Source organism: Chanodichthys erythropterus, chromosome 3 (assembly GCF_024489055.1).
Source record: "Chanodichthys erythropterus isolate Z2021 chromosome 3, ASM2448905v1, whole genome shotgun sequence".
NCBI classification, from domain to species: domain Eukaryota; kingdom Metazoa; phylum Chordata; class Actinopteri; order Cypriniformes; family Xenocyprididae; genus Chanodichthys; species Chanodichthys erythropterus.
This window is the reverse complement of record NC_090223.1, coordinates 67,535,025-67,551,296: the sequence shown is the minus strand read 5'-3', so window position 1 is coordinate 67,551,296 and position 16,272 is coordinate 67,535,025. Positions and strand designations below refer to the sequence as shown.

At 39.7% G+C, this 16,272-nt stretch overlaps 3 protein-coding genes across 3 annotated transcripts in view; 1 reads left to right on the top strand and 2 right to left on the bottom strand.

Annotated features, from left to right (window-relative positions):
- Positions 1-16,272, top strand: part of LOC137005952 (gastrula zinc finger protein XlCGF57.1-like) — a 779,808-nt gene that overhangs the window by 90,800 nt on the left and 672,736 nt on the right. The window lies entirely within an intron of this gene.
- LOC137006201 (gastrula zinc finger protein XlCGF57.1-like) overlaps positions 1-16,272 on the bottom strand; it is a 703,714-nt gene that overhangs the window by 540,871 nt on the left and 146,571 nt on the right. The window lies entirely within an intron of this gene.
- The window catches only part of LOC137014392 (neoverrucotoxin subunit beta-like), a 27,558-nt gene continuing 23,793 nt past the window's right edge, over positions 12,508-16,272 (bottom strand). The window contains exons 6-7 of the mRNA XM_067378678.1: positions 13,267-13,308; positions 12,508-13,058 (exon numbers count right to left, since the gene is read on the bottom strand). Of these exons, the coding sequence (XP_067234779.1) occupies positions 12,508-13,058; positions 13,267-13,308 (593 nt within the window). The remainder of the gene's footprint in view (positions 13,059-13,266; positions 13,309-16,272) is intronic.

The window sequence follows — 16,272 nt, the reverse complement described above, 5'->3', positions numbered from 1 at the left end:
AAACCTCAGTAATCATAAATAAGTAGTCGAGAAGTTCCCGGATGGCCTACTGCTTCCGCCCAGATTCTGAAGTGTTCCTCGATGGATACTTTTCTATCCCAGGAGGCCACGGGAGAGGATACGTCATATCAAACACGGAGGAGAAAAGCGACGCGGATGCTGTTAAATGTGAGTATTGAAAACCAAAAACACGGTTCTTGTGTTAAAGTCACATTTGTTGAACTACTGTAGAGTAAACTGCTGAATGTGTAAAGATGCTAGACAGTATAGTTGTGATTTTACTGTAAAAACATGTTTTATTTTGTATAGATAACAGGGAGCTCTAGTAAACACACATAACTTAATTCTCCGAAGAGGATACATCTTAAAGATGCTTACTAAGTGTTTATTTAACATCTGACAGGAAAATATTAAGAATATATAAAGTATTATGACTTATGCATGATGGATTATGTTCCATGAGTGATGTGTGTGTGCTATTATGTAGAATTCACTGTTGTCTACACTGTTTACATTACATGAATGCAAGTAATGTAAATAAACAAATGTACACTTAACTAGACAGATATAAGTTATCTATTTTATTTGTCCGTTAGTACTTTTAATAAAACAAGGAACATTTGTGTTGGATAAAAAGTGAGTTAAAACAAATCTTCAACTACCTCAAAATTTAAGCATTTGTAGATTTGAGATCAAACCAGCAAACCTTCTGACCAGCTCAGCGGTTTAGACCACTACACCACAAATGTAATGAAGCTACAAAAGAAATCATCATGTAATTGTAAAAATATGAAATGAAGTATGGCAAGAAACTGAATGCTGACATGAATGAATTGTAAAATGTTTTAATCTGTTTATTCAGTCATGCTGATGGAGAGCACATGAATGTTTGCAGCAGACATTGTCCCGCACATCTTCTCGCACTCTTGCTTCAAGCTTGTGGGGTTCAGAGGATCATCATCATGGTCTTCCTCATCCTCTGGATCAACGATGTCCCCATTGAGAAGAGCAGCAGTGAGGGACATGATGATGAAGGTGTTCATCAGCTGCTTCATCAGAATAAAGCTGCAGAATGGGCACAGCTGTGTGAGATGACAGCAGGACTGTAAATACGTGATTGTTAGAGCAATACGTTTGAATAAAGCTTTGTTTCGTGTGTTGTTGACTTGTACATGCATTTATTTAATTATTGTCATTATTACTTTTATTAATTCTTTACTTATTAATTATGCTATTATCAGGAAAACTGCACTAGGTAGGGTTGTGGAGTTACTGGTGCTGTGAGGTGCTATTGCACCTGTCACTCATCTTTATTTTATTGCAGGACCTATAATAACATACAAGATCAGGGAAAATACCAGTTGTATCTTTAACAATGAACAATAATAATGAAGAAAAAAAAAACATAAAAATGTGTTTGTATACATCATCGTTTGAAATTATATACACACATAAAGCATGATGACAAGGTTAAATATTTTGAATACATCATAATGCATAAAAGTATTTATTTTATTTATTATTTGTAAGCCTGAGGGATGAAACTAGAGCTAATTCAACAAGAAAAAGGGGAAAATTTTTGATTTATGCTTGTGGATGGACATTTTTGCATATAAAATAAAGAAATTAATAACATATTCACACGAATTTGTAACAAAAAATAAACTCAAATTATAAAAATATAAGAACTTTAAATTAACCCAAAATATATTAGTTGTAGCCTACTACAATTACAAAATTACTGGCAGCTGTTTCTTCAACAAGACCACAAATAAGCAGTTTATCAATATCAAGATATTAACAGATAGAAGAATTAAACCTGTAATTCATATCTTTTAAGTTGTTGCACTTGTGCAACAACTTAAATAGAACCACTGAACTCACACGAACTGATTTAAAAATGTTTTTAATAGCTTTATGGATCTTGAGATTTTCAATGGCATTGCCATCTATAGAGACCTCACTGAGCCATCGGATTTCATCAAAAATATCTTAATTTGTGTTCTGAAGATGAGTGAAGGTCTTACAGGTGTGGAACAACATGAGGTTGAGTAACAAATGACATTATTTTCTTTTTGGGGGGTGAACTAACCCTTTAATAGAATTTTAATGCATTTACTTATTTTGATAATTGAAATTCTATCACTTTGATGAACTCTTTTCTCTCTCTCTTTTTTTTTATGTTGCTAGTGTTTAAGATTCACAACTTTCATGTCCCCTAGAATATTTTGTTTAATGAATAATAGGTCCTCCTTTAATATACAGGTGCTATTCATATAATTAGAATATCATCAAAAAGTTGATTTCACTAATTCCATTCAAAAAGTGAAACTTGTATATTATATTCATTCATTACACACAGACTGATATATGTATACATATACAAATGTTTATTTCTTTTAATTTTGATGATTATAACTGACAACTAAGGAAAATCCCAAATTCAGTATCTCAGAAAATTTGAATATTGTGAAAAGGTTCAATATTGAAGACACCTGATGCCACACTCTAATCAGCTAATTAACTCAAAACACCTGCAAAGGCCTTTAAATGGTCTCTCAGTCTAGTTCTGTAGGCTACACAATCATGGGGAAGACTGCTGACTTGACAGTTGTCCAAAAGACGACCATTGACACCTTGCACAAGGAGGGCAAGACACAAAAGGTCATTGCAAAAGAGGCTGGCTCTGTGTCCAAGCACATTAATAGAGAGGCGAAGGGAAGGAAAAGAGAGATAACCGCACACTGGAGAGGATTGTGAAACAAACCCATTCAAAAATGTGGGGAAGATTCATAAAGAGTGGACTGCAGCTGGAGTCAGTGCTTCAAGAACCACTACGTACAGACATATGCAAGACATGGGTTTCAGCTGTCGCATTCCTTGTGTCAAGCCACTCTTGAACAACAGACAGCGTCAGAAGCGTCTCGCCTGGGCTAAAGACAAAAAGGACTGGACTGCTGCTGAGTGGTCCAAAGTTATGTTCTCTGATGAAAGTAAATTTTGCATTTCCTTTGGAAATCAGGGTCCCAGAGTCTGGAGGAAGAGAGGAGAGGCACACAATCCACGTTGCTTGAGGTCCAGTGTAAAGTTTCCACAGTCAGTGATGGTTTGGGGTGCCATGTCATCTGCTGGTGTTGGTCCACTGTGTTTTCTGAGGTCCAAGGTCAACGCAGCCGTATACCAGGAAGTTTTAGAGCACTTCATGCTTCCTGCCGCTGACCAACTTTATGGAGATGCAGATTTCATTTTCCAACAGGAATTGGCACCTGCACACAGTGCCAAAGCTACCAGTACCTGGTTTAAGGACCATGGTATCCCTGTTCTTAATTGTCCAGCAAACTCACCTGACCTTAGGAAATCTATGGGGTATTGTGAAGAGGAAGATGCAATATGCCAGACCCAACAATGCAGAAGAGCTGAAGGCCACTATCAGAGTAACCTGGGCTCTCATAACACCTGAGCAGTGCCACAGACTGATCGACTCCATGCCACGCCGCATTGCTGCAGTAATTCAGGCAAAAGGAGCCCCAACTAAGTACTGAGTGCTGTACATGCTCATACTTTTCATGTTCATACTTTTCAGTTGGCCAAGATTTCTAAAAATCCTTTCTTTGTATTGGTCTTAAGTAATATTCTAATTTTCTGAGATACTGAATTTGGGATTTTCCTTAGTTGTCAGTTATAATCATCAAAATTAAAAGAAATAAACATTTGAAATATATCAGTCTGTGTGTAATGAATGAATATAATATACAAGTTTCACTTTTTGAATGGAATTAGTGAAATAAATCAACTTTTTGATGATATTCTAATTATATGACCAGCACCTGTACACACCCGTTGCTGAATTTAACTGCCATGATAAGATTGTCCATTTTTTAAGATGCCTACCAATCAGTGGTTCTGTTCTTTATTTTGATAAATTAATGTAAAAAAAACAAAAAACAAACAAAAAACGCTGGAGGGGAAAGTGTTCATCTTGCCTTTACAATTGTATGTAATTGTTGGTAATGCAATACATATAAAACAATTTTATATTTAACTGTAGTTACAGATGGTCCGAATTACTACGGTTAAAGATGGGAATGTGCCAATCCTTGATGTGTCCTTAAAATGTGGACAGAAGATAGCCGACATCTCTCTCTGGCAGGACGAAGACTTTTAGCTGAGCTTCATTTGGGAGCCCAAGTTGATGTCTCACATCTGAAGACCACAATCAGGCAAAATGGATACAGCAAGTTCCATTCGTCTTCCTTTTCATCCATCAAGGTACATAACAAAGGCCCAATCCCACTTATAATTATGAACAAGATTGAATATAACATAAAACAAATCATTATTATTGGAGGATAAAATCCTTATTATTGCCAAAACATACATACTTCTTGTCCGCTTGGGCAGCCGTGTTGTTGCTGTAGATTGCCACCTACGAACATATGCAGGGAAATGTCATTCCCCTTCATTTGAAGTGGGGTCCCAAGATAAATCCTTGTTTAAAGGGCTAAAACTCCAACTAAAGGAGAATTGAGACACCCCTACCCCTCCATTGTGCACATTCACGCGAAGGGGTCGACTCAGTTCTCCTTTAGTTGGAATTTTAGCTCTTTAAATAAAGATTTTTTGGGACCCCACTTCAAACAAGTAGGGGTAAGTGGTGTAAATGAGATTGGGTCTAAGTGCAACACATTAGACCAGTGATTCTCAACCCCAGATTTAATTCCAGATTACATTTTCACTCAGTTTTCATCCTTTAAAATTAAGGTTGTGGAACAACAATCCACCATTGAGGAGATGGTCATTGAGGGGATTTTAAAAGATGAAGATGGTGATGAAATGGTCATTTTATCCGAGACCTTCGAGGAGTACATCGTCCCTGCTGTGGCAATGGCCATTGCAGAAGATTTTTGTGCATGTGAACCCATTCCTCTCTGCTATTACAGTGCGAAATAAACGTGAATGAACATCAAGAAGTACTTACTGAACTTACTGAAATGAATCCATCTCTAATGTAATCACTTAAAGCAGAACTAAGTAACTTTTTTTACTGTCATAAATAGTTTTCTAAGTCTTACGATGGTTAATTGACTTGTAGTGGTGTGTTTGAGGCGAGCACTAACCCCCTCTGGCACGTCTACGCCAGAATAGAGCACTTGCAAGTTGAGCTGCGCCAACCCGACACTATCTCGCCTCATGTTCACGTTCACGCGAGAGTGACAAAATGCTTTATGGTAATTCAAAAACAATGTATATATTATGACTTTATAAGACAATTTCGAAAATTACCCACCTCCATCGAGATTTCTTGTACTGTATTTGCAAAACTACTGCGCTGGTGAGCGTTGTAGTCGTTGTAGTCCAGAGCTGCGCTTGGAGTATTTACGACAGTGTGATTCACTGAAGGAACCTGTAGGGGGAGCTTCGCAAATCTTACTGAGTACCGCTTTAATCAGAGTTTTAATACTGTGTGACATTAGATAATCCACAGCTGTTATATTGTTTCAGATAGTTGTGTATCAGTTGCATTTTAGTCCTTAGCAATATTACTACACACAATTCTTCAGTAACTGTCACTATAATTTTAACATTTTATACTCAAAATAAAACTGTTCTATGTTTTTCTTGTAAATACATTTCATTTTCTTTACAGATTTTGAAACTAATAGCCACAGTCTCGAACAGTGAGAGTCCGAGCACAATGGTCACCGTGCGGGACACTGAATCGGAGGTGAAGTCTTGTGAAAACGGAGACAGTAGAGGAACCATTCAGATTTCTCTGTGGGACAGACAAATTGAGAACGTGCAATAGGGTCAATCATACATATTCACAAACCTGTCGACAAGAACATTTAATGGAAAAAACAATTTAACAACCACACGCATCGCCACCATCATTGAACACACACCACAACAATTCCAGTCAGCACCACATCACACACAAGCCCCAGTACCTATTTCATGTACAGTGCATGCATATATATTATGCAAGGTGATTTTTTTTTTCTCAAGCACATTTTACCTATTCCAAACCACATCAATTTTCTTTTACAGGTAAAAGGGGACAAAAAAAAAAAAAAGATTTAACTCGGATCGAAAAGTCAAAAATTAATAAATGCTCATGAGAAAGATGCAGTACTAGAAATTGCAAAATTAAGGTGAGACCATTGGACAGAAAAATGCTCATTGTTTCTGCAGGGTCAGACAAAAACAGGCCAAATACAAAAGATGCATGTTAACAGCAAAAAAACAAAAAACACACAGGAATTAAAGGTGCTAAAATGGATGTTTTTGTATACATTTTTGCAATATTACTTGAAACTGTCTCTACAAACTGATAAAAGACTATTTATTAGGTGCACTGAAAGGAATAATATTAATATACATCATCTGTGCACGAGGTAGGGCCTTAAAAACATCAGCCAATCTGGCCCTCTGGCTTGTCAATCACTGCCATGACGTTCCTTGTGAGAGACGAGCGCGGCTACGCGCTCCAGTAACTTTCCACACTCCACAGGCGCCGCATGCAATGTTTTTGTCAGGCGACAGGAGTAACAACTGCAGATTATGAGTTACCTGCGGTGAGTCCGACATAATGAATCCACTAACACGACACAGCGAATGCCGGTGGTAAACACTCGTGTTCCAATACGAGTGTTTACGAGTTTTGGGAGGCATTCCCACGAAAGGATGGGGGATTGTTCTTATGCATGTGCTCATTTCAAAAACTCAGTAACAGTCTTTGGATTCTCAGTCAATGAAAAGATCCTCTTTAGCACCTTTTAAGCGGAACTCAGTAAGATTTGCGAAGCTCCCCCTACAGGTTCCTTCAGTGAATCACACTGTTGTAAATACTCCAAGCGCAGCTCTGGACTACAACGACTACAATGCTCACCAGCGCAGTAGTTTTGCAAATACAGTACAAGAAATCTCGATGGAGGTGGGTAATTTTCGAAATTGTCTTATAAAGTCATAATATATACATTGTTTTTGAATTACCGTAAAGCATTTTGTCACTCTCGCGTGAACGTGAACATGAGGCGAGATTGTGTCGGGTCGGCGAAGCTCAACTCGCAAGTGCTGTTTTCTGGTATAGACGTGCCAGAGGGGGTTAGTGCACGCCTAAAACACACCACTACAAGTCAATTAACCATCGTAAGGACTTAGAAAACTATTTATGAAGGTAAAAAAAGTTACTTAGTTCTGCTTTAAGAATTGGGTGTGAAACCATCAGGAATCCTTTTAGTCTCCAGCTGCATCATTTTCCAGAACCTACCTGGAGTCTCCAGAAGTGCAAGGTGTCAGTTCTTAGAGCCTTTGCTATGACATCCTGAAATATAACCCACACTTAATAAGAATTATAGGCTTTACAGACAGACTGTTAGAGTACAGATAGCTCGGAGACAGAAGATCACAGTTCATGTATTTACTGACACAAGCTGAGGGATAGTCGTTTCGTCCACACGGATCCGGCGTTTTCGAAAGGTGAAACCGCTATTTAAAAATTAAGGGTTTAATTTTTAAACGCTTATTTATAAACTCCATTACATTTGAAAACGCCGTCTTTGCATTTTCGTGTGGACAGGGCAATCCGTATATTTTCTGAAACGATGATGTCATCACCCCACGTGTTGACCCTAGTCTAGGGTGACCAAACGTCCTGTTTTCCCAGGACATGTCCTGTTTTCATGTCCTGTCCTGGCCGTCCTGGTTGTTTTTTTATAAAGCGATGAAAATGTCCTGGTTTTCATTGTTTTTCATTGGGCCATTCAATTGACCGGTGTTATGAGATTTTCGGTGTTATGAGATTTTTGGTTTCCGAAGGCGGAGCATACATTAATATAAATGAGTTTCGCAGACATGCGTGATTGCACATGCAACTGAGAATATTAGTATCACATTGTATCTCAAGACATTAGTGGATTTTTCCATAAACTGTATTCTCAGCGTCGTGGCTGACTTATGTCTAAACTACAGTTGTTTACTTCTAGGTAACAGTTTATAATGTTTTCATTAGTATGCACGATTTGTGCAGTCGTCTGTAACTGAATAACTGATACTTTGTGTAACAGCAGAGCAACCTTCAGCTATCGTCTACAATGAGTTCAGCTCGTTGTGCTCTTCCTTTGTACCTTGTGATGTAACAGATGATAGGCCTCTATACATTTCTTTATAACTTTCATGCTTGTTTGTTAAGCAACAAAAAACTGCTGGGAAAGATCAGCTCTACAGTAAAATATAGATTGGCAAACAAGGACAATGAGGAAGAAAAACAGGATGAAGAAGAAAACTAAAGATATAGATTTTTTTGTTAGTTTTTGTAAGTTTGTGAGAGCTATTTTTGTTAAATTTGGATTGCTAATATAGCAGAGGTATTTTTTTTAGTTATTTATTATTTATTTCTTTTTCTAATACAGAAGAGACATTATTTCTATCATTATTTCATTCGTTATTTTTTAAACTTGTCATAATAAAACATGTTGAGTAACCTCTGAGAAGCCTATCTGAATTTGTGTCTTTGGTTATGGATAGCATTTTGTAATATAACAATTTTCTATCCATACAGAGGAGGCATACTTTAAATGTGTTGAAATTATAAGGCATCTTTGAGTAAACTTGAGTATCATTTGAGTATCTCATTGCCGGGCCGAGTGTTCTGTAATCAAAATATGGTCACCCTACCCTAGTCAGACGCGCTAACAGCACAAAACAGCACCAACAACAGCAATAGCAGACTCTAGATCAGGGATGGGCAACTTCAGTCCTGGAGGGCCACTGCCCAGCAGAGTTTAGCTCCAACCCTAATCAAACACACCTGAACCAGCTAATCAAGGTCTTTAGGATTAGTAGAAAGTTATAGGCAAGTGAGTTTTTATCAGGGATGGAGATAAACTCTGCAGGACACTGGCCCTCCAAGACTGGAGTTGCCCATCCCTGCTCTACATGCTTGCGTTTGTGTTGCAGAAGCTACTGAACCAAAATAAAGTGTTATTTCTAAGCTTTGCTAAAGTTTGTATACAGCGCGCAAGGTTTATGTGCATGCTCCAAGTCTTCTTCGCTGCTTTAAGTGCATTTCTGTGGCAGAATTACAGCGTCTGGCATGTATACTACATCGTTTTGAGTCGTTTCAGTGGTTTCGTGTGGACGCAGATATTTTTTGAGACGAGGAAAAAAAAAAGATCGGTTTAGGGTAAGCTCCGGCTTCGTGTGGACGTAGAATTAGATTGACTCTTGAAGGTCCAGCACCACATCCTCTCGATTGAACTGATGCTGGTCCCCTAGTTAAGAGTCACTATCAACCTGTCTGTCTATAAAGACTTCAGACAGATAGGATGTCTATAAACAGTCCTGTGATTTCTTATTAAGTGTGGGTAATATTTCAAGATTTTTTACCATCGCTAAGTCTCTTAAGATCCTGACATCTTGCACTTCTGGAGACTCCAGGTAGATTGCAGTTCTGGAAAACAGTGGCATTGGAGACTAAAGGGTTCCTGATGGTTTCACACTTAATTCTTGACCTTAATTTTTAATTATTAATGAGTTTGTTTCGCCTGCAACAAGGTGCATGTTTCTGTTTGTGTTTGGGACAATTTTAAGGTCTGGTAGTGTGTGATCCTCAGTCATGTAGTGTATGATGCCCAGTTTTTCTCTGTAACCATTTACAAAGTCGGCAAGTGTATGATGCCTGCTGTTTAAAAATCCATTCAGATTTTAAAACTCGTGTCGTGTATTCCAGCCTTTAGCAAGACAAAAGAGTTGATAGTCAGTCCTAGTGATGTTACGTTCTGTGCCGAGGCTTCGGAGCGTGTGTCGAGAAATCCTGGAAGCTTTCAGTGAAGCGCATATCAAGGCTTGTATCGCTTTAGATCAATGACGTCATTGATGACGTTCGAAGCCTCGCTTTTGCTTGACTGGTTCAGGATGCGGTTCAAATCTTGGCATGACAGATATATAAACCCATGGGATCCCCTCAGAATGTGTGGTTTTGGAATAATAATATCGCCCCTCCTGCCTATTATGACCAAAGAATACACACATTAAATAGCGCCATTCATTTGAAGCCAATATGTTTATTACACAGTTATGTTAAACAGTAATTATATACAACCAGAAAATACACATTACATTCAAATAAATATATTAGTTTATGGGTAAATTGATTTTTTTCTTCACCGTTACCTCTAAGCCTTAACTAGCGCAAAATACAGTGTATCACAGATCACATAAGGTCATCTGTAATGAATCTGCTTGTTTTACACTCTTTGACCACCAGGTGGTATTGTGAGCAAATGAAGCCTCGAGAAATGAACCCTTTTGTGAACTACTTGGCTGAAAAGCTTCAATGCTTCATGAGGCTTCGTCTCGCCATCACTAGTCAGTCCCTCTTCACCCCAGCATCCTATTGTTATTCATAATCAAACAGTTGAAATAGTGGACAGTTTCAAATATCTTGGAGTAACACTGGACAACACACTTCCCTTTGATCAGCACATTATGGACATTCAGAAAATAAGTCATCAAAGACTGTCAGTTATTCATAAACTCAAAGGACTTTATGATGCTCCTCGATTATTATTGTTACTTTATTAAAGCATCATTCAGCCAATTCTATTGTATTGTTCTATTTTTTTTATATGCTTTCTGTTAAAAACCGGACCAAACTCACAAAGGTGTCCAATATTGTCCAATATTGCTGCGAAAGTTATAGGTCTTCAAACACCTAACCTTACAGAACTCAATAACAGCTATTTACATGCATTGCAATTTCAATAGAACAGGACTCCACACATCCACTTAAAGAGTATTTAGCCCCTCAGGGCGCAGGTATAGGGCTCTGAGGTGCAGGAGGGCTCCTTTTGGAAGAAGCTTGATTCCCTCAGTCATTACATACCTTAAAGGTGCCCTAGAACCCCTTTTCAAAAAATGTAATATAAGTCTTAGGTGTCCCCTGAACGTGTCTGTGAAGTTTCAGCTCAAAATACCCCATAGATTTTTTTAAATTAATTTTTTTAACTGCCTATTTGGAACCATTATTACATATGCACCGATTAAGCATGTGGCCCCTTTAAATCTCCCGCTCCCCACCCCCATGAGCTCTCAACTGCCTTAAACAGCAAACACAAAGTTTACACAACTAATATAACCCTCAAAATGGATCTTTACAAAGTGTTCATCATGCATACATCGATTCCTGAGTATAGTATTTATTTGGATGTTTGCATTTTATTCTGAATGAGTTTAAGGCTGTGCTCCGTGGCTAATGGGCTAATGCTACACTGTTGGAGAGATTTATAAAGAATGAAGTTATGTTTATGAATTATACAGACTGCAAGTGTTTAAAAATGAAAATAGCGACGGCTCTTGTCTCCGTGAATACAGTAAGAAACGATGGTAACTTTAACCACATTTAACAGTACATTAGCAACATGCTAAAGAAACATTTAGAAAGACAATTTACAAATATCACTAAAAATATCATGTAATCATGGATCATGTCAGTTATTATCGCTCCATCTGCCATTTTTTTTCGCTATTGTTTATTTGAGACTCACTGTATGTCATTTCCATGTACTGAACTCTTGTTATTTAACTATGCCAAGATAAATTCAATTTTTCTTTCGATGGCACCTTTAACAACAGACATCGCTGAGTGTTATCTTGACTTGTTATCTCTTTTTTGTTTGCATTATGTCTGTTTATGTTGTGTGTGTTAACCCCTTGGGGACAATAAAGTTAATCTTAAATTGTTATTAGCATGTAGCTACACACTGCTAGCATGTGTAACATTTTGGAAATCCAGTTTGCTAGCATAAGTAAAAACAAAGCCACTACATGACAAGCCTGCAACCATTAGCCAAAAAGTGCAACGGCTAAAGATAATGCTGCAGTAAAGACTGCCAGTGCGCAGGGAAGAAGAGCAGAGGCTGTTACACGATAGGCTGAGAGGTGTCGCATGTGATTACATTAGCTGTTACGCTTTCTCCAATTGTAAGAGATACAGACCCTCCCATCTCCCTGTAATAATAATGTCTCTGGTAAGAGAGCCAATCCCATTTCTATATGATGATCTGATGCAGAGATAGAGGTCTTGCTAAACGGTTACTAGGGTACTCTCTGGTTGCTAGGTAGTGTCTTGGCAGCTGTTAGTGATGATGCTCCAGGCACCACTAATAATAAGTTTAAACAGCATTTCTGCTTTTTCAAGCCAACCTGATAATGTTGCTTCTGTGCTTTGACTCCTGAAATACACTTGATTACAAGATGTTGAACAAATCTCAATTCTACATTCATAAATTATAATTGATGTGACACTATAATAGAAATAAATGAAGGTGATTTCCATTAACAGAGATTGAGAAAAGCACAGATACACACAATGATCTGTGTTTCACACACTTTTATTCTGACATGATATTTCAGTGACACAGTATTAATGTAATGAAGAGACTCTATAACATCTGATTCATCATCTGCTCAAAGCATTATGGGTAGAGTCTCACTGTCACTGATTCATCAAATAAGTTTCACTGATGATCCAATATGATTAACAGCAAACCCAGGATAGAGTGGTTGAGTGAATGTGGTCTGGACTGTGTGGATGAGGATCATTGTGTCTCCAGAGACGTTGTAGAAGGACAGAGTTCCTGCACTGTGATCCACATACACTCCTACTCTATAGTAATTCTCCTTATTCACTGTTCTACTGATGATGGGCTTTACAGGGAGATCAGTCTCCATGTTATTGTGTAGGAATGAGTATCTCTTGGGAGAGCAGTACAAACTCCAGGACTGATCATTACGTCCAAACAGAATCTCATTCTCTCCCTTCCTGCTAATGCTCTTATATGCCACTGCTATATCCACTTCTACACTCCACTCAATCTCCCAGTAAGTGCGTCGATCACACACACTCTCTCTACACAACACCTGAGGAATCATATCAAATCTGTCTGAATGATCAGGATACTGCTGGACTGTGACAGCGTAAGTAATCACTGTGTTCCTCTTAGACAGATGGAGGTCTTCATTCACTGTTTTCAGATCCAGAGTGAACCGTTGGGAATCTGATGGAGATAAAACACATCACAATCAGGAATCATCAATCTGATCTTTATATATGTCTGAACTCTTCATGTTCAGTATATCATTAGTGTCTCAGTACAGTTGAGCAGATATCCTGTGAAAATCATCATTATCATGATCATCTCTAAATCTCTTCTGTCGTGTTTTCTCACTCAGTGAGTTTCTCTGCTTGTTTTCTTAGTGACTTACAGTGTAGGAAGTCTTTCCTGGTCTTGGGAACAGAGTCTTTGTCTGTGGAAATCAAGAGACATGAAGAGTGTGATTATCATGTCAGGAGAAAATGATCCCAGCATCCATCGCTCACACATGCAGAAATCCTCCAAAACAGAAGATATTTAGAGAAATGCCTCTGCTGTTTCCTGACACAGACACTACTGAGGGTTTGATATTATTGACACGGTCTGAGGTCTCGAAGCTTCGCGTTCTGTCCACGTACACACGCAGAGCATGGACGGGACAGAGCAAAGCTAGGGCTGGTTCTGCCTCCGTAGGCAGTGCTTGCAGGTTCACTACCTGATCTCTGAAGGGAGTGGTAGGAACCTTGGGCACGTATCTGGGCTGGGGTCTCAGGATAACGTGAGAGTCACCGGGCCCGAATTCCAGGCACGATTTGTCGACCGAAAATGCGTGCAGATGGTCTTAAGGAACAGTACTTTTTAACTTACTGATTGCAAAGGTTCGAAAGGATGACCCTGGAGAGATGTAAGTACCAGGGTGAGATCCCAAGATGCTATGGAGGAAGGGCGAGGCAGATTTAGTCTCCTCACCCCCCTCAGGAACCTGACGATCAGATCGTGCTTCCCCAAGGACTTGCCATCAACTGAATAGTGATGTGCGGCGATAGCGGCAACATACACTTTGAGGGTGGAGGGAGACAGCCTTCGCTCCAAGCCCTCTTGCAGGAAGGAAAGCACAGATCTGACCGAGCATGATTGGGGGTCCTCTCGGTGAGAGGAGCACCATTCAACGAACAGGTTCCACTTCAATGCATAGAGGCTCCTCGTGGAAGGACCTCTAGCGGAAGTGATGGTGTCTACAGGTGGAGGTGGAGTGATAATCACTTTCTGATTCGCTACTGCTCGGACGCTCTTGCTTACAGCTCTGTGCTTTGCTCTATTGCTTTTATATTTTATTTCCTAATTTTAACTACAGCAAATCAGCACAGTGCTCAAACGACAAATCTTGGCACCAACATTCTTTTTAACTGGAAGAATTGCTACAAAAAAGGGGATTTTTTATCCAACCAGCCTCCCACTGACGGCAGCCATCAGCTTACATTCCGGAGAAAGGAAAACACAGCTGCCTATATCCAAAAGGATTAGAAATAATATGCCTCCTCTGGTTGAAGAATCTACTTGCTGCACAAACTGCCACAGACTTTTACAAAGGATTGCAGTTCTTGAAACAAAGTTACTTGCGGGACTACCAAACAAGACGGAACACACAACAGAGCTTCGTCATGGACATCCTCAGCACACAGTCGGTGAGTCCCATGAATCTAATGCCCCTTAACAGACCATACTGAGTGCCTAAATTGATTAACATACTAATCGATGGCACAAACAGGGAGCGAGACCCAAAGGCACTCGAGACATCAGATTGTCACGAGTATCACATATTAATGCAGTAGCATCCTCTACCCCAAACACTAGCTCCCTACCACCGCCAATACATCAGGAGAACAGATTTGAAGTGTTAATGAATGTGGGTGAGGAATCTCCAGACATGATGAATGTGGGTGAGGAATCCCCAAACATGATCGGACGCAGATCAAATCAGCCAGTAGCTAACACTGATGCTAACTGGCGCTCAAGGTCGAGCAGACAGCGGCACTCAGCTCAGAGCGCAGCCGAGCCCAGGACTCTGATAGTGGGGGACTCCATAATCAGAAACATTAGCAGCAGGGATACAACTACATGCTGCCTTCCACAAGCAACAGTTTCTGATGTAAACAGGGAACTTAAGAGCATTCTGATGAAATACAAGACTGCAAATCGACTAATCATCCATGTGGGGAAGAATGATATTCAGAAAGAGCAGTCAGAACTTCTTAAAAGGGATTTCAATTAACTTTTTGAAATGCTTAGAAGGCTAAAAGTTCAGTCGTTCATCAGTGGACCACTCCCAGCAAGAGGAACAAATAGATTTACACGGTTGCTTGGGCTTAACACATGGCTGCAAAAAACCTGCAACTTAAAGGGACTGAATTTCATCGATTTCATCTGTTCTGGAGTCAGCGACAAATGTTCACTCATGATGGCCTGCACCCAAACAAACTGGGCTCAAGAGTGCTAAAGGACAATATCTACTTCTGCCTCAATCATCCTTCAGCAGGGTGTGCAAATCCACCCTACCTGAATGGCACAAACACACCTGGACAGAGTAAAATTGACCACAGGACTTCATTTCAGCACCTGAATGGACATGCGGTTGACACATCCCACAAGGTCAATGATAACACAACGCAGCCACAACAACCACTGCTCACGGACACAATCTTGACTGAGCCCTGCCCACAGAGCTCACCGAGAGACAGTGACATGTTAGAACTGCTCCAAGATTCAGCACCCAAGGACGACTTTCGGGAAAACAGCCAGGGAAGCCAGGACAACATGATACAGCCTCCGGTAACACCAGAGCAACAGCCCCTCTCACCGGACACGTTATCCCTCTCTCCAGCATCCCCTCTTCTGTGCTTCTCAGAGAAAATGGAGGAACTGGTGTATGCTGGAACCAAACTCTCCCACTCTTTTGCTGCGAGCCCCCAGATATCAACAAAAAAGCGTCAAGCCCCGAAACCACCAAAGCCTGTGGGCCCAGCTCGCCCTCCTCCTGCGAGAGCTCTTCGGCCCCTGCCACAACGCCAGGGCCTTCACCCTCCTCCATCTGTTCTAGGTGAACCAAAAACAACCGATAACAGCTCTCAGTGATGTGTGTCGGGTCCACGCTATGATAACAGTGACTTTATCAAATGTTTACAGAACAAGCGGGAACCCAGTGTGCCTGTTGCTTTCTCTATTTCTGTTTTATTACGTGATAGAAAGCCTAAGGCCTTCTCAAACCGTTTAGTAAACCCATTTAATCTGCTACCTATTACATGTCAAACTAAATTACTGTAGAGACAGAAAGTAAGACTGTTAAATTAGCACTTTTAAACATCCATTCACTTAAAAATAAATCACTTCTAGTCAATGA